The sequence below is a fragment of the Tachyglossus aculeatus genome, chromosome X1 (genome assembly GCF_015852505.1).
Source record: "Tachyglossus aculeatus isolate mTacAcu1 chromosome X1, mTacAcu1.pri, whole genome shotgun sequence".
Lineage (NCBI taxonomy): Eukaryota > Metazoa > Chordata > Mammalia > Monotremata > Tachyglossidae > Tachyglossus > Tachyglossus aculeatus.
Window position 1 is genome coordinate 94,974,789 of NC_052101.1, and position 18,078 is coordinate 94,992,866.

Consider the following 18,078-nt stretch of genomic DNA (forward strand, 5'->3'; position numbering starts at 1 on the left):
GGAGGTGGGCAGACTCTCGAGGAAGTCCTGGCCCCCTGATTCCAGACTTGCTGATGTGAGCCTCACCTCTCCCACCCCTGATCCCAGGCTGGGCCCAGGCCCCAGGATGAGGGGAAGGGGCAGGGGGAGAAAAGGGGGAGAGAATGGGAGGGAGAATGGGGGGAAAATGGGGGAGAAAGTGGGGGAGAGAATGGGGGACAGAGGAGGATGGAGAGAGGGGGAAAAGGGGGGTGAGATGGGGAAGAGAGACAGGGAGACAGGAGAAGTTGTGGTTTTGGCCCCATATCCACGGGCTCCACCTCCCCCAGGGGTTGCTCTGTGCCATGTGCCTGCTTGATGCCCTCTGGCCCTGGGGAAACAAGGCCCCATTGAGGGCTCAATGCCCAGTCTCCCAGCCCCCGCTCCCAGGACTCCCGAAAACAGATGACTCATGGTCCCAAGGATGGCTGGCTGAGCCATAATGTGCAGGCCCCCTGGCCACTGGGGGACAGGGTGTCCTAGGATCCCTTTGTCACCCAGGCCTCATCTCCCTGGGGAGCCCGGGGCCTGGGTTGGCATCCTTCTCTTAATCCCACGGAGGCTTGCTCACCACAGTGCTGACTCATCTCCTGCCGGACAAATCCTCGGATATCGTCCTCCTGCACAACGGACACAAGAAGTGAAAAGAAGGACACACGGGGTCTTGCCTGCCACCCCCAGCTGGAGCCTGAGACCTGTAGAGTAGGGAGCCAGGCTCTGGGATCCACCAAGGACCTTGAGCAGAGAAGATGGTCCCTGGCAAGCCTAGGCATGGCCTAAGGGAAAGAGCACACGACTGGCACTCAAGAGACCGGGTTCCAATTCCAGATTCACCACTTGCCTGTTGTGTGATCTCAGGCAACTTCTCTGTGCCTCAGTTCCCTCATTTGTACAATGGGGATTGTACCTATTCTCGCTCCTCCTCAGACTGCGGGCCCCATGCAGGACAGGAACTGTGTCTGATCGGCCCCAGTGCTTACTAGAGTGTTTGGCACATAGTAAGCGCTTAAAAATCACCACTACTATCATCATTATTACTATTGCAGGAGCAAAGTCAAGTCCCAGTCTTGGTTCCCAGGGCCTAGGGAATGAGGACGTGGTAGTGCCTGCCTCTGGCAGAAAGAACAGCCCAGCTGGGGTCCCCCCAACACCATGTACTCCAATGTGAAGGGCAGGGGGAGGACTTACAGTCATGCCAGGCTCCCCTTTCTCCCCACGAAAGCCACCGGGCCCCGGGTTCCCCTGTAAGGGAAGAAAATATCAATCAGGCAGGAGATTTGGAAAGTTTTCTGCTGGGTTGGACCCCCCCAGACACTGCTCTGCATCCCTTCCTCACACCCTAAGCTTGCCCTCCCTCTCCCCCATAAAGCCTCTTGAAAACCAGAGTGGGAGACTGCTGCTCCCGTCAACCCCTTCACACCCTCTCCTTCCTTCAGGCCCACTGTAGGGAAGCAGCATGACCCAGTGGAGAGGGCACGGGCCTGGGAATTAGAAAGATCTGGGTTCTAACCCCAGCTCGGCCACTTGTCTGCCTTTTGACCTTGGAAAAGTCACGTAACTTCTCCGTGCCTCAGTTTCCTCAACTGTAAAATGGGGATTAAGACTGTGAGCCCCACGTGGGACAGGGGCTGTGTCCAACCTGATTAGCTTGTCTCTACCTCAGTGCTTAGAACAGTGCTTGACACATAGTAAATGCTTAACAAAGAGCATCATCATCACTCTAGGGTACCAACCTGCTCTCCTCTCTCCCCTGGGATGCCGGGGGCACCACGAGCACCAACCACTGCCTCTCCTGGAGGACCCCTCTCCCCCTGCAGAATAAATACACACACACACACACAAAAAAAAAAAAAAAAAAAAAGAGGGACTGAGCCTGACCCTCCCCTCCCCTCAGTTGATGTTCACCTGCATCTTGGGTTGTTCAGATCCTTCAGGAGCTTCCTGGATTTTGCAGAGGTTTAAGGCCACAAACTCCCTGCAAAGCTCCAAGCATCCAAAGTGGATTCTTGTATTCTAGGTTCCCTCTCTAGAGGTGACTCCAGGACACTTCAGCCCTTAGCAACTAAGGGGACAATCTGCTGTTCCTGGTTCTCTATTCCAGTGGCCACAGTAGTATTAGTATTGGCGTTCACTGAGTGCGACACACTGTACCAACCACTTGGGAAAGCACGACAGAAACCCGAGACATGCTCCCTGTCCACAAGGAGCTTACACTCTAATGCGGGAGACTGACACAGAAAATGTTTACAAATAGTGGGAGCAGTAGGAAGAATAAGACTCTCAGTGAATATGTCGGGGTGAAATATCAGGAAAAAGAAACACCAGGGTACATTAATTGTACAATTAAATGTACACACAAACATAAATGCTGAGGATGGATATAACCAGGAGCCAAACCGGACAGAGAGTCTTCTTTTTTAATTCCTACTCAATTCCCACCTGGGGCACTAGAGCAGTTAAAGCTTCTGAGAAAAGGAGCTGCTCCCTGACAGTCTAGAGCAGGGCTCTATGCTCAGCTCTCTTCTTAACCATTCCAACAGCTAGGTACCCAGCTGTGCAACAGTCCAGAAGGGGCTGGGAGTAAGGGAAGAAAAGGAGGAAAGGCAAAGAGAAGGGCTTTTACCTTCTGTCCCTGAATGCCTTCGGGGCCCTTAGGGCCAACAATACCCGGGGGCCCCGGGGACCCAACAGTTCCATCGTTGCCTCTGGGTCCCGGGAAGCCACCGATGCCTGGCAGGCCCTAGGGAGAGAAATGGAAGAGGGACCTCCAGTCGCAGTTCAACCCTCATCCTGACCACAGGGCTCAAATTCCACCCCTGCCCCCCAGCCCAGGGCCGAGGCTGAACAGACACCTTGACTAGATCCCCATGCCAATAGCCAACAAGATCTTTGCTCCGAGTTGGCCTCCACTTGATCCTGAAGTTGCAGCTATGGGGAGGGAATTCCAGGGTGATCTTAACCCCCGGTATGGAGCTGTGCCACTCACCCGTTCTCCCTTCTCCCCATGGTCGCCCTTGGTTCCCTGCTGCCCGTCAAATCCCCTGTCTCCCTGCAGAGAGAAAGAGGCCTGGTGGATTCCTGAGGTCCTGAAATGAATCGGCACCAACCCCGTGACATGCCGACCCACCCACTGGCATGATGCAGGATGATGGCACCAAACTGGTCTCTGCCCAGAGTTCCCCCAGGACCGCCGCTGGGCCGTGCCAGTGGGCCCGAGACTCAGCACCTGGGTATTGGCACTCACAGAGAGAGCTCCCAGCCAGTCTCTGGGTCCTGAGTCCCTCCCGTGCCTTCCTCATCGTGGGCACCTGGAGATGAACCCTGGACTCCCACCCGCTCTTCCCGTACCTTGGGGCCGATGAGGCCTTCCTTTCCCGGAAGGCCTGATGTTCCAGGGGCCCCCAACTCTCCCTAGGAAAGAAATCACCTGTGAGCAAAGCTCCCCTCTGGTGCACTGGCTCTCGCGTTCCTGTCGGTGATGTTTGGCCCCTTACCGGCTCGCCTTTGCGTCCTGGCAGCCCCGGCCGACCATGCAGGCCCGCGTCCCCCTGGGAAAGACACGGAGGCGAGGGAGAGACAAGGGATAGGGAAGGGAGGGGTGAATTGTGGAACAGAGACCATTAGGCTAAAAGGGTCTTACGTTCACCAGGTCTAACCCCCTGTCCCTTCAGTCTAAGTCCTTTCAGGAAGGGAGATTCCATAGCAGAGGCAGGGTACAGATGGGGGTTTTTGGTGATTGAGGTCACCAGAGGCTTCATTTTCATTTTTTCAAAAGAGCATTTGCCAGTGACTGGGATGCAGCAGTTGAGTTTTAGGTCATTTGTTTTTCTTGGAGAGAGCCCTGTAGTATGGAGAGTTGGAGTCTGGGGGTCCCCATGGGAATCTTTTAGCTTCATATGAGTCCTACAGGGTTGGGGCCAACGTTACGTTGGGGTTAGGATTGGGTTTGCAGAGGGTAAGCGATTGGCAGCTTCAAAGCTACTCTGCACAGAGTAGGCAGTCAATACAGTCTATCGATGATGATGATGATGATGGCAGCTTTCTCTCTCTTGACCTGTGAGCTGCCTGGGACCTCCTCCAGGATCCCAACCAATTAGGCTACGTGGCTTGGAAAAGTCCTGGCTCCATATCCCCTTGGAGGCAGCCCTCCTCTAACCCGTGTATTGGCCTCTCTCCTTACCTTGTTCCCCTTCTCTCCATCTTGTCCACAGGCACCTTTCGTCCCTCGTTCTCCCTGCAACAGTCAGAGCATCGATAAGCTCGCCCTGGTTCCTCCTGCTCTCCCAACTCTAACCCAGCTTAGCCATCGCTTCTTCCATCTCTGGCAGCAGGAGGTGACATGCCAATACCTGACCTAGTGACATTGATCTTCTGCTCTCCGCTGCCTCAGTGCCCAGTGACTGTAACTCCATCCCATCAGTGCCCAGACTGAGATGAGATGAGAAGGCACTACCATCCTTCCCGTCTCACAAGCCCGCAACCTTGGTGTCATCCTCGACTCCGCTCTCTCGTTCACCCCTCACATCCAAGCCGTCACCAAAAACTGCCGGTCTCACCTCCGCAACATCGCCAAGATCCACCCTTTCCTCTCCATCCAAACTGCTACCCTGCTGGTTCAATCCCTTATCCTATCCCGACTGGATTACTGCATCAGCCTCCTCTCTGATCTCCCATCCTCCTGTCTCTCCCCACTTCAGTCTATACTTCACTCTGCTGCCCAGATCATCTCTGTGCAGAAACGCTCTGGGCATGTTACTCCCCTCCTCAAAAATCTCCAGTGGCTATCAGTCAACCTACGCATCAGGCAAAAACTCCTCACTCTCGGCTTCAAGGCTGTCCATCACCTCACCCACTCCTACCTCACCTCCCTTCTTTCCTTCTACAGCCCAGCCCGCACCCTCCGCTCCTCTGCCGCTAACCTCCTCACTATACCTCGTTCTCGCCTGTCCCACCGTCGACCCCCGGCCCACGTCCTCCCCCTGGCCTGGAATGCCCTCCCTCCGCACATCCCCCAAGCTAGCTCTCTTCCTCCCTTCATAGCCCTACTGAGAGCTCACCTCCTCCAGGAGGCCTTCCCAGACTGAGCCCCCTCCTTCCTCTCCCCCTCCCCATCCCCCCAGCCCTACCTCCTTCCCCTCCTCACAACACCTGTATATACGTTTGTACAGATGTATTACTCTATTTTACTTGTACATATTTACTATTCTATTTATTTTATTTTGTTAATATATTTTGTTTTGTTGCCTGTTTCCCCCTTCTAGACTGTGAGCCCGTTGTTGCGTAGGGACCGTCTCTATATGTTGCCAACTTGTACTTCCCAAGCGCTTAGTACAGTGCTGTGCACACAGTAAGCGCTCAATAATTATGACTGAATGAATGAATAAATACGATTGAATGAATGAATGAATGAATGAATGAGAATTCACCCCGCAGTGTAGAAGGGACAGAAAATCATTTCGTTGGGGGGGAACCATCTCTCTGATGTCTCAGCCAGAGAGGGAAGGAAAGTGGAAATCACCCTCGATCCTCACCTTGGGGCCTCGGAGTCCCAGGAAGCCCATCTCTCCCTTGTCTCCTCGGACCCCCGGCACTCCGTCCTTCCCTGGCATGCCCTGGGTACACACAAATATGAGATAAGCCCTCCGCCACGGTTTCAGGGGTCCCAGAAGGGGCATTCAGAGCAGGAAGTTCTCACCGGCTCCCCGGGGTTTCCCAACTCGCCAGCTTCACCCTGTGGGGAGACAACAGTCACTTGTCAGCTAAGGGAGGAAGAGGGAGAGAATGTGATACGTAGTTATATGTAGCTGCACATCTGCATGGACGTGGATAGGAGGACTCGGGTACGTTGGGTGGGACCAGGGGCTCATGAAACGAGGGAGTCACCCATGTCTGGTTGCTCTTTGGCCCAGCAGGCACACATGCCCTAACCCTGGTTTAACCTGGGTAAGGCTCAGATGAAATCCATGTTCCCTGTGTACAGCACGAATGATAATGTACCTCTCATGTAAAACTGAGGAATGTATTAAACACACTACATGTACCTGTGAGGCCTGAGAATCACATGTAATGGCATATGTCTAGTCTCGTTCACGTGGCTTCCCTTCAACTCTGGCAGCAAATTGGGAACACAGATATTCTCACCTTCTGGCCCATGGGGCCGCGTGCTCCTGGGTAGCCTCCAGAGCCCTTGTCTCCCAGCTCACCTTTCACTCCCTGTGGGGACCAAGCATGCACAAGGGACTGGTGGAGACCAAAGCAGGTAACTGCTCCCCCTCACCCACCCTGCACCATTTGGCAAACTATATCTGGAGACCGGAACACGAGAGGAGCCAAGCAATGTGCCCTATTCCCCAGCATTGGCAGACTCGTGTCCTGGGGTAGTAGGTCCCAGGAAAACAACCTGTTTGGGATTCATAGGTTGTCAGCTGGCCAGGCCCCCAAATCTTGCTGGTAACTACTAGGACATTGTGATTCTCCTGGCACTTGGTCCCCCTCTCCACCTCTCTTACCTTCTCCCCAGGAAGACCGACATCTCCTTTGTCGCCCTTGCCACCATCTGAGCCTTTTAGGCCACGGTCACCCTGCAAGGGGGAAAAAGAATTCCTAGGCAACTGCACGGCGCCCACTCCTGCCAGGGACACCTATCCTTGACTCCCCACCCAGGGGATCTGCTCTGGCCTAGCTCCCTTGGGGGTGATAAGCAATGCTTCTCCTCTGAAGTCCCTTCACTCCCTTCCCCTTCACCTCAATTTGCGTCCAATCGGTTGGGCCCCGCCTAGTCAGGGAGAGGCAAACTGGCCAGGGGCAAAACCCAAGCTCTAGGTAGAAAGGACAGTAGCAGGGCTGAAAGGGCATGGGAAAGACCGACTGCAGTAACTCAGTGGGTGGGCAAAAGAGCCAGGATGTGACCTCGACGTGTGCCAAGATATATTCGGTCTGGGAGGGCCAGAGGATCATTTACTTTGGTTCAAGATGGGGTCAGGGCATGGAAAAGACAAGAAGGAGGTGACTAGGCGCTCTACCTCTTTCAACTAGCTAAAACCCCAGACAGCTGCCTGAGTTTAAAATGCAACACTGCCCTCTCCACTTCAAACTAAACTGCTCCTATTTACCTACCAAAATTTGCATTTCTGAGCGGGGCGAGACACCACTCAAAAATTTCGGGAGACACTGTGTACACTAACTCCTCATCATGAAGCTTAGAGCCTAAAATGGGGCACGATACAGTCACAGGACATAATAATACTAAAAGGAGAAGAAAAATCATGGCTGGTGTATACTATAGTACCTGTCAAGTGCTTAATGGATGCCAGGGATGGTATTAAGCCCTGGGATAGATACAAGCTAACCAGGCTGGACACAGTCCATGTCCCAAATGGGACTCACTGCCTTAATCCTCATTTTGCAGAAGAGGTAACTGAGGCACAGAGAAGTGAAGTGACTTTCCCATGGTCACACAGCAGACAGATGGCAGAGACCAGATTAGAACCCAGGTCCTTCGGACTCCCAGGCCTGTGTACTATCCACTAGGCCACGCTACTTCTGGAGAAAGTGGCTGTACCCCCCGGGGTTCGGGGAGGTCCCAGTGATGACCTGTATGGACTCCTTTGGGGATGTGATCTTAGGGTTCCCTTTTACAGCCTCCCCTCCCCGGCCTGGCATACCCCTCTCTGCCTCTTGCTGGGGTCTTGTCCACTCAATCTCCTCATCACCCCCAGATTCCCAAGGTCAGGACCTTCAATATGACAGTCTCCAGTTGATCCTGGGAGTATTTGAGTAGTCACCAAGCTTCTCCACCCAACGACTCCATCCCTCCCTGGGGCCTTGAAACAGCTTGCCCCATCTCTTGATGAGAGAATCCACAACCTTATCCCCATCATTGATTCATTCAATCATATTTATTGAGCGCTTACTGAGTGCAGAGCACAGTACTAAGCGCTTGGGAAGTACAAGTTGGCAACATTTAGAGGCGGTCCCTACCCAACAACGGGCTCACAGTCTGGAAGTCTGGAACAGACGTTCTGGGAAGACTGTTCCTAATTCCCTAGAAGCATTATATTCAAAATGCATAATAAAAACATGTTCTGGAAGAACTGATTGAACCTAGAAGAGCACTATGTACCCCGAGGCTCTTATGTATAATACTGCTACCCTTCTTTTCGCTAGGCATCTAAAACATTAGCACTGGTGAGCAGGGAGGTTGCAGCACACTGACAAATTTGCAGCTAAAAGCAACTTACATTTCTGCAGGATGATTTCTTTGGCGGAGGGGGCTGCATGTAAACACAGGCCCACACAACCCCCCTTGGAGCTTATAAGGAGACGGACAGTACAAAAACCAACAAACCAACAAACCCCCACCTGATGGTGAACTGACTCAAGCTCCAAGTGGCAACTTCGAGCTAACCCCCATGCTAGGGGGTCACCTTGTGGGTCCCAAACCGGCCACCGTGCAAGGACTCCACAGTGACCACCACGCTGCTGTGAATCTGTCACTGTACCTACCAGCCTGGGATCCCCACTGTGTTCCCGAGCTTCCTTCTCCCCGGTTTCAGCTGCATTCGGGAATTCCCCCAGCGCTGCTCCCAACCCAGCTCCCCTACACTTCCCCTGCTCATCTGGGTCCTGTCACGGTCCCAGATTGTAAGCACCTCGAGGGCAGAGATCAGGCCTAAGTGTGCCTCCTAAGTACTCTCCTAGGTGCTCTAATAAATACCATTGATCGACTGATTAAAGGGAAACCTGGGCCTTGGAGGGCTGTGAGAGATGACCCTGCTCCACTCTGCTCTGGGGAGTGTCCTCCTGGAGGCACTTACCGGCTCTCCCTTGCTGCCTCGGGCGCCGACTGGACCATCCACCAGGACTGTATCACCCTAGCCACGGAGGAGAAACCAGTCAGTCATGTACACCTCCTCTCTGCTCTGCCTTAGGCTTAGTCTCTTCAGAGACTCCCAACAGCAGAAATAACAGACTGCCTCCTCATGCACCCCCGACGGCTGCTGTCTCGGTGGGGCTGGAGAGCCTAAATTGATTAATTAATTAATTGTGGTATTTCTTAAGCACTTACTATGTGCCAGGCACTGTACTAAGCGCTGGGGTGGATACGGGCAAATCGGGCTGGACACAGTCCCTGTCCCGTATGGGGCTCACAGTCTGAATCCCCATTTTCCAGATGAGAGAACTGAGGCCCAGAAAAGTGAAGTGACTTGCCCAAGGCCACAGAGCAGACAAGTGGCAGAGCCGGGATAAGAACCCATGACCTTCTGACTACAAGGCTTGTGCTCAATCCACTACGCCATGCTGCTTCCCCTAAAGAGAACTATTCCGCTGCCCTGTTCAGACCACACAGGGTCTCCTGCTCCACAGAGCTAGGGCCTCTGCTGCTATCAGACTCTGCTTTCTGGTACATAGGGTACCCGAAGACTCACCCAAAACCTTGAGGTGTAGGCCCCAATTTGGTTGCTACCCAAGCAGCCCAGGAGACAGTGCCCTGGGTCATGGATATCCAGCACAAATGTCCACACCCATCCCTAAACGGGGTACCCCTTTTGATATATGGACTGTCAACCCCTTCCCATCCACCTCACCCTCAAGGAGAACTCACCTTGTCTCCCTTTAGGCCTGTGGCTCCTATGTCACCCTGCAGTTTAGGAGAGAGCGAGGCCAGAATGTAGTGAGAGAGCAGGTGCCCGGCCACTCCTGCCCAGACCACAGAGGCTCATGAGCCATCCCCAGCTTCTTGGCCAGGCGGGATGTGTGGCAAACTATCTGAAAGAGCTCTCAGGGCTCAGGGGAATGGAGCTGTCCAAACAGGGGCACCAAGAAGTGGGTGGGGAGGCACCTCTGAGCCAACCAGGGCCCTGGGCTATCTTCCCTTGAGAGGCCAAGCCCCTCAGGAAATTGGCTCTTTCCCACCAGGGGAATGAAAAGTCCTCCCCTGCTTTAGTCAAGTTGTCTCGGAGGGCTGTGCCCTCCTCTGAACACCTTCTCTTCCTGGGCTTCACTCACCTTGTCTCCTCGCTCCCCTCGGATCCCCGGAGGACCCTGTGGGAGAAGAGGAAGAATTAGTCCCACTGGGAAGCCCGCTCCCCGACAGGGGATCAGAGGGACCGAGGGAGAAGCATAATTACCGCAGGGCCTCGATCACCCTCTAGACCTGGGCGGCCATCTTCACCCTGAGGAGACAGGGGAAAGGAAGGTCACAGGGCATGGAGTTTTGTGGGGAAAAGGTTAGATTCCTTGAGATTGCCAGGGGAATGGGACAAGGAAGAAGGAGTCAAAGTAGTGGGGTAAGGGAGGGGAAGGCTAAGGGTCTTCCTGGGGCCATGGAATGGTGGTGGAGACCAAGTTCCCCATCCAGTTACCCTAGTTTCACAATAGGCCATGGGGAGTAGAGCCCTGCACAGGACAGGTTTTTGTGGCCCAATACAACCTAACCCAACCATCCTCTGGCCCTTGTTCACAGGCTTTAAAATATTTGGGATCCTGTCTTCCTGGACCGCAAATTTAAAAAACCTGCCCCAGAACTGAAATGTTAAAACAGAATTGGGTTCCAAGCTTCTGGCTGTTCATAGGAGGGCCAAGAGGGAGGAGCTGGATGAGGACACCTGAACCCATCCTGGCCCATCCCATGCTACACACCGCCCCCCAACCCGGCTCAGGACCAGCCTGACTCACTGGCCAGAATTGGCCTGTGCCAAACTCGACTGGGGAACACTTGATGACTTATCTTGGGTTTTCCTAATGCTTTCCCTAGCTTTCCCCATCCAATGCTCTCCTCTGACTCCTCCGCATTAGACTGAGTTCTCAACTTGTGTCCCAGTCGGCTTATTCCCAGGGGCTCGAAGCCTCAAGGGTTGCCCTGCCCATTCTCAGTAGTGGGCACAGTCTACTTAATGAGGAGGGGGGGACCAGGGAATAGTGCTGTCTCCCCCCTGGTTGCATCCCCTCAGACTGGCTATTGACCTTCTCTTGTCCCTACATCCAACTCCTCCCACCCGCTCCTAGATGCCCCAGGATACTGTCTCCTCTTGCTCTTCTTCATGGTACTCCTTCCCAGACCTCAAGTACTTTGATCACCCAGGACTCGGTGGATTTGGAAATGTTACTATGGGGAAGGTACAGTTATCACAGCTCGGAGAATACGAACCCGTGGTCCCAGATCACCTCGCTCTCCTCTGGCTCCTGGTTGCCCAACTCCAGAGTCCCCCTGGGTCACAGAGAAAGAAAGATCAGCATATCAGGGGTCCAGGTAACAGAGTTGCTCCTATCCCCAGGGAAGGCCCGGAAATGAGCTGAGATCAACACATGGCTGGCCTCTCCTTCACTGTTCCTTGATCTCCCCTGTTACTCACCTTTCTTCCACCTGCCCAAATCTGTTTCCTGATTCTAGAGACACTTCCCCCTGATCTCTAACTGGGGGAAGAATCCAAATCCTCCCAGCCCAGATGCTGCTTTTGTCCTAAGACAGGAGTAGGGAGGGTCCAAGGAACAATTGCCAGTGGGACTCACCCCGTAGATGATCTTCCCATACCAGGCTTCTGTACCCCACTGGCATGGAAGATGGACACTTGGGCCCCACATTCACCGTAACCCAAGTCACCCCTTCCTTCAGAACCGCCCCGCCTCCGCTCTCCCTGAGACAGCAGTGGGGGTGAGGTTGGGGGCTGGTGGGGCATGAGCCAATGACCTACCTTGTCTCCTTTTAGTCCAGAGATTCCCTGTAATCCAAGGTATAACAATTGTATGAGTCCAGAAAGTTACAAAGTGGAAGAGCCAGGAACCAGGTCCTGCTACCCAGATGCCCCTAAGACCAGCAAAGGTCTAATTATCCACCTGCACATCCCCCCACACAGAGGCCTCACAATCAGAGTGTTTTTTCAAGGGTGTTGCTTGCCCCAGGTTCTAAGGTTGGGCAATGCCAGGGGAGGAAAAATGGATGCCATCCATGAATGACGGCCCCGGCCAGTCCCAGTTAGATGCTGTCCAGATCTTGCTCTTGACCTTGAGGTGACGCGTGTGGTCCTGTCCACACCCTATGGTCCTGAAGTGGGCATCCACCATACAGATAGACATGCTGATACTTAAGCACATTCAGAGACAGAACTCACCATTGATCCAGGAGGCCCAGGAGGCCCTGGAGGGCCTAGGCTCCCCTCACGTCCAGGATTTCCAATCAAGCCCTGACAGAAAAATAGACACTGAGAGCATGTCCTCTGCAGGAGACAGGGAGGAGGGGCGAGAAGGCTCCTGGGAGATAGTAATAATAATAATCGTGGTATTTGTTAAGCGCTTACTATGTGCCAGGCATTGTACTAAGCACTGGAGTGGATACAAGCAAATGGGGTTGGACACACTTCCTGTCCCACTTGGGGCTCACAGTCTGAATCCCATTTTTACAGATGAAGTAACTGTGGCCCAGAGAAGTGAAGTGACTTGCCCAAGGTCACAGAGCAGACAAGTGGCAGAGCTGGGATGTCAGCAGTTGCCTAGCCCTATCTTCCCCACCAAGGGGACTAGCCCCCAGGAGTCCTCCTCCCTTCCCATTCCCATCAATTCCTTGGAACAACGGTCAAACCCCTTACCCGCTCTCCACTGGGGCCTGGTGGACCTGGCTGCCCATTTTCTCCTCGGGTGCCAGGGTGCCCTGGAGTGCCCACAGGTCCTGGAAGGCCGGGAAGACCTGGTGGGCCAGGTAGCCCAAATTCTCCCTGAAACAGACAAGACGTTGATCCCAGCAGGCTTCTCCTGCCTTCCCCCTAAAACCTGTACCCTTGGTGGAACCCACAGAGCAGAGTGGCAATTGTTGATCGCAGAGGGGATGCCCCAGAACAGGTCCCTTTCAGTTCACTCCAGAGCCAAGACCACTGCTTGATTTCTCCATTGGAATGAGCTGACGTGGATCAAAAGGAGAGTTCCCATAACATCCCAGAGCCGGGCTGGGCCTGTGGGCAACTCTCTGGCATGCCAGTCCACTCCAGATGCCACCTTAGGGCCGTACCTCTAAGCCGGCTGGGAAGAACTCACCTTCATCCCAGGAGGCCCGTTTGGTCCTATGGAGCCTGGCAACCCAACTCCCGTAGAGCCCTGGAAAGAAGAAAAAGTGGAAGGGAAATCGTTAGAAAGCAGGGATGGGGGTTCTGAGCTGGGGACAGAGAAAGAACAGAAGCTTGGGAGATGTGGGTTGAGAAACAGAGATTCAGCTCTGGGATATCCTCCTTTAAGCCAGGTAGCCCCTTTTCCAGTTGATGGTCCCCTACTGTTTCAGCCCCAGTCAAGGGTAAGCTGTTTTCAGAAACACGGAAAACTTGGAAGGAGTACGGCAGGGACCAGGGATGAGGCAAGCTGGACCTATTACTACTTTTCAGGATGCTCTTAATAAGGGGTTTTTGTTGGATTCTGTGTCCCTTGAAGGGAAAGCAATTCATGGTAGCTCCCAGTTACAGTCCGCAGGGTACAGTTATTGTGAACAGAGGACAAATACTCACTTTATCTCCCTTGATTCCAGATGCCCCTTTACGTCCCTGAGGAATTCAGAAAGGAGGGAAGAAGTGTGAGGGGGCACGCAGACACATGCAGGTTCCAGTGCTCACAATGTGTGGATACTTATACGACTGCCCACGTATGCAAGTGCTCAAATGTCAGCATATACATTCTTTCAATCAATCGATGGTATTTACTGGGCACTTTGTGTGCACGCACACACACCCTATAATACAAATGTACACACATGTACACACACAGATACACCAGCAAACACACTCCCACAAGGCCAGTGAGATGTTCCCCAGGCACTCACATCTTCCCCAGGATCTCCAGGTTCTCCAGCTCGTCCGGCCTCACCCTGCAAACATAGAGGGAAAGGACTGAGGTGAGGAAGGGATACACACCAGAGCAGGGAAAAGGGGTAGATTAGAGAACATGGAAGGACGTGAGAGGGGATGATCCAATTGGATCATCTCTCATCCATTAGACTGTAAGCTCCTCAAGGGCAGGCACTATGTCTTATACGTCTGTTTGTTCCCCAACCATCTGGAGCGCTTAGTACAGTGCTCTGCACACAGTAAGCGCTCAATAAATACGATTGATTGATTGATTGATTGATTGGAGTGCAGTAGGCATTCACTAAGCACTGCTCATTGATAGATGATTCTCACCTTCTCACCCCGAGGCCCTGGCAATCCTCTGTCACCTTTGGCACCCTGTGAAGCAAATCCAAGAGCAAGATTGGGGAGTGGGCAGTTTCTAAAGAATTGAGTGGAGGAGGGATAGCCAGAGGGAGAAGGAAGTGGGAGAAGGGGGTGTGTGCAGAGCTGAAGAATGTGGAGCTCAAGGAAGAGGCAACAGGACCCATCCGAAGACAAGGTGACAAGGTGTGGATGAAGCCCAGGGTCAATGGGGCCCAAAGGACACAAGATCACACAACGGAGGGGCAGGAGGTGAGTGGACTCTCTGGCAGGGCAACAGGGAGTGATAGAGATGAACTCACAGGTTCCCCAACCAAGTCTCCAACGAAGCCTCCAGGGGCACCCTGAGAAGAGAGAGAGAGAGAGAGAGATGGGAATGAGAAGACCATGCGTTGCACATTGGCTGCAGGGATTCCTCTGCTTCCTCCCTGTGTTGTCATTGCCTCCTCCCTCCCACCAAGAATGAAAGCACAAGGCTCCTCCATTGCCCAGATCAGACAGAACCAGGCTTCTTTGTCCCTGGAAGCAGAGAAGGTCAGCATTACCAACTTGGATCCCACCTCCCTGACACAGGGCCTAACGGAGACACCCCCAGGGCCTCAAAGTAGATTCCCTTCAGGGGCAGCTTCTGTCCAGCACAAATCCCTAGCCATACTCACCTTCTCTCCTTTGATCCCAGGGACACCGACGACAGCCTGGAGCATAAGGAAGAAGCAGCTCAGTGAGAAAGGAGGGGTGGATGGATAGAGAGGGGAACTTTGGGATCACAGGGAGATAGGGAGCAGTGAGCCAGGGGATGAATGGAAGCAGTTTCAATCTGGTGAGACTCCAGAATGGGAAGGGCCAGAGGGAGTAGGACCCTGGCCATACCCAGAGGTAGTGGGAGATCTGGTTACCTGTCCTGGAGGTCCCACAGCACCAGGTTCCCCCTTGGGCCCAACAGGGCCAGCTGGACCGGGTGTCCCCTGAAACCAAACCCCAGAAGTTTAGTCCCCCAGATTAAGTCAAATGTCTAAAGGGATTAGAATCACCAGGACCCATAGCCTCTCCTAAGGTCATACACCCAACTGGGCCAGTAATCAGAGATCTATTCTGGGATGGCCATTCTTACAGGCTGTTCTGGGCCACCTGCCCTGCCCTGCCTTGGGGTGCAGTAGCTGCCAGCAGCTTCAAGCCAGAGACTCATGGCACTGGGACTCTATGGGGATCAGAGAGTCAAAGACCCAGGAGAAAGGCAGCATGGAATGTGGATAGAGCACAGGCTTGGGGGTCGGAAGGACCTGGGTTCTAATCTCGGCTGCACCGCTTTTCGGCCGTGTGACCTCGGGCAAGTCACTTCACTTCTCTGTGCCTCAGTTACCTCATTAGCACAGTGCTCTGCACACAGTAAGCGCTCAATAAATACTACTGAATGAATGAATCTGTAAAATGGGGATTAAGACTGTGAGCCCCATGAGAACTATGTCTAATCTGAATAGCTTGTATCTACCCCAGTGCTTGACACATAGTAAGTGCTAAACAAATACCATTATTATTATTATTATTATTATTATTAATAATAAAGGTAGGTGACTGAGAGAGTGAAAATCCTTCTCCCTATTGAATTTTTTGGGAAAACCCTACTCCCAGTTGGAAGCTGGGACCCCCATTACCATTATCCCAGGTGGGCCAGCTTCTCCGTCTTTTCCGGTAACACCGTCCCTCCCAGGTACACCGGGCTTTCCTGTTTCACCCTAGGAGAAAGAAAGACAAAATCAATCAATCAATCCATCAATCGTATTTATTGAGCGCTTACTGTGTGCAGAGCACTGTGCTAAGCGCTTGGGAATTACAAGTTGGCAACATATAGAGACGGTCCCTACCCAACAGTGGGCTCACAGTCTAGAAGGGGGAGACAGAGAACAAAACCAAACATATTAACAAAATGAAATAAATAGAATAGATATGTACAAATAAAATAGAGTAATAAATATGTACAAACATATATACATATATACAGGCGCTGTGGGGAAGGGAAGGAGGTAAGACAGGGGGGATGGAGAGGGAGACGAGGGGAGCTGGAGCCATCCCTATACGCTCTGCCCACTGCTCCAAGTCACTTCCCCCTCTGAACAGTGCCCCAGGAAGCTGGGTTAAGTTGGCACTGAAGTGGGACATTCAGCTGATGGCTTCATGGTAGGAGACAAGACTCCCCCTCAAGGGGAGATCACCCTCTGACTCAGAGAGTGGGCAGCTCCTGCTGCTAGAAAAACCCCATGGCAGAGGGCAGCAGCCTCATGCCTGGGAAAAGATGGCAGGAGGAAGGACTCACCACTTGCCCGGGCAAGCCTGGGGCTCCCTGCGGTCCCTGCAAAGAGAGAAAGAAGACTCCTTTCAATCACCAGGCTTGGAAGCCACTTGCTGTTCAACGTTCCCACTCCCTTGTGGGGCCTTTCTCTCTGAGGCAGCTGAGCCTCTTGGGCATCATCCTGGTTGAGCTGGGAGCCTCAGGCTCGGACCACTAGATAGGGCAGATCCCCAGCCTCCCTTTGGCTTGTTTGTCATCCCCAGAAACTCCCTGGGAACAAACAAGCAAAAAGGCCTGCCTCCCCCAGCTCCAGCCCCTGAGGAACAGAGCTGAGGCCTTTCACACTCAACTTGTAGATGGCTCCCAGCCCTGAGACAGCAACCCCTTCACCTACCACAAGGCCAGATGGTCCTGGTGGTCCTGGGAGGCCCACACTGCCTGGGGGACCGGGTAAACCCTGAAACAGAATAAGAAAATGGGTTAGGTCAGTATCACGCTCTCCCAAGTGCTTAGTACAGTACTCCGTACATAGTAAATGCTTAGAAAACACAATTGATTAGTCAATGTGACAGCGGCCGACTGTTCCCTCTTCCCAGTGTTATCTGAGAGGCAGGAGCAGAGGGAATTTTGAAGGGTAAAAGTGAAAAAGGGTCTCCCAAATTTAGTCCATTCCCCAAAGCATCCAAGATCAGGAAAAGGCAGAGAATGCTTAGTTCCTGGGTTTTCGGCCCTCCTCCCTGAACTTACCACCTGAGTGCATCTCACTGGGGAATTCCAGCCCCGTTGTGGTTAGGAGAGACAGCGTCATTTGGGCTTGAGACATCAGACCCATTCTCCCATCCAGGTGGGGGAAGATGTGGGAGGGCAGGAGATGCCAGTTGTTTGTATCACGTGTGTGAGTGTGTGTGGAGGGGGGTTGTAGCAGATTGGTTGGGGTTACTTACCCGCCCACTTGGACCTGGCTCTCCTTGCTCTCCCTGCAAATCAAAATTCCATGGTCACTGACCAGAGACAGCCAACTTGGCAGAGATGGGTGAACCATGCTACAACTCTGAAGTGTGTATACAATGTCCTTAGGCATATTGTTTCCTGTGATTGCAGGTGAGCCAGACCGATAGGCTCTAGGGAAGACCTAAATGTTTAACATACCCCCAGGGGTATGGGTGAGATGTCTTCTAAGAGCAGAAGACAAGGGAACTGTAATTAGTGGATTAGGGCTATTACACGACTTCGATGTAGTGGTCAACAAGCATAGTATAAAGGCTGGGGGGAAATGACTGTCAGTGCTGCTTACAGTCCGGGCAGATGGGAACCCTTCAAACAGGGGATGCCCGTGCTGGCCTCGGCCCGTACTTGGCTGCTCACTGTCCTCCGGAGGGAAAGCAGGGACAGCCCGGGCTGTGGGACCTCTTGGCCGGGGGATGCCCGTGCTGGCCCGGCCCATTAAGTACCCGAACACGGAATGGGACGGATCAGCCTGCGGTAAGAAACTCTCAATGTCCCTGGGTTGAGGTCTTAAAAGAAGCAGAATCCTTTACTATTAATGTTCTTTCTGTATGTTAATAAATGTTTTCTTTCTGTGATACC

At 53.1% G+C, this 18,078-nt stretch overlaps 1 protein-coding gene across 1 annotated transcript in view; it reads right to left on the reverse strand.

Moving 5' to 3' along the window:
* COL7A1 (collagen type VII alpha 1 chain) overlaps window positions 1-18,078 on the reverse strand; it is a 71,231-nt gene that overhangs the window by 3,856 nt on the left and 49,297 nt on the right. The window contains exons 86-116 of the mRNA XM_038771722.1: window positions 17,436-17,468; window positions 16,886-16,948; window positions 16,516-16,551; window positions 15,857-15,937; window positions 15,101-15,169; window positions 14,864-14,899; window positions 14,507-14,548; window positions 14,175-14,219; window positions 13,817-13,861; window positions 13,506-13,541; window positions 13,045-13,104; window positions 12,603-12,728; window positions 12,129-12,200; window positions 11,712-11,738; window positions 11,168-11,227; window positions 10,149-10,193; window positions 10,027-10,062; window positions 9,623-9,658; window positions 8,835-8,891; window positions 6,528-6,599; window positions 6,160-6,231; window positions 5,714-5,749; window positions 5,550-5,630; window positions 4,199-4,252; window positions 3,513-3,566; window positions 3,367-3,429; window positions 3,005-3,067; window positions 2,642-2,758; window positions 1,752-1,829; window positions 1,207-1,260; window positions 590-638 (exon numbers count right to left, since the gene is read on the reverse strand). Coding sequence (XP_038627650.1) covers window positions 590-638; window positions 1,207-1,260; window positions 1,752-1,829; window positions 2,642-2,758; window positions 3,005-3,067; window positions 3,367-3,429; window positions 3,513-3,566; window positions 4,199-4,252; window positions 5,550-5,630; window positions 5,714-5,749; window positions 6,160-6,231; window positions 6,528-6,599; window positions 8,835-8,891; window positions 9,623-9,658; window positions 10,027-10,062; window positions 10,149-10,193; window positions 11,168-11,227; window positions 11,712-11,738; window positions 12,129-12,200; window positions 12,603-12,728; window positions 13,045-13,104; window positions 13,506-13,541; window positions 13,817-13,861; window positions 14,175-14,219; window positions 14,507-14,548; window positions 14,864-14,899; window positions 15,101-15,169; window positions 15,857-15,937; window positions 16,516-16,551; window positions 16,886-16,948; window positions 17,436-17,468 — 1,798 coding nt within the window. The remainder of the gene's footprint in view (window positions 1-589; window positions 639-1,206; window positions 1,261-1,751; window positions 1,830-2,641; window positions 2,759-3,004; window positions 3,068-3,366; window positions 3,430-3,512; window positions 3,567-4,198; window positions 4,253-5,549; window positions 5,631-5,713; window positions 5,750-6,159; window positions 6,232-6,527; window positions 6,600-8,834; window positions 8,892-9,622; window positions 9,659-10,026; window positions 10,063-10,148; window positions 10,194-11,167; window positions 11,228-11,711; window positions 11,739-12,128; window positions 12,201-12,602; window positions 12,729-13,044; window positions 13,105-13,505; window positions 13,542-13,816; window positions 13,862-14,174; window positions 14,220-14,506; window positions 14,549-14,863; window positions 14,900-15,100; window positions 15,170-15,856; window positions 15,938-16,515; window positions 16,552-16,885; window positions 16,949-17,435; window positions 17,469-18,078) is intronic.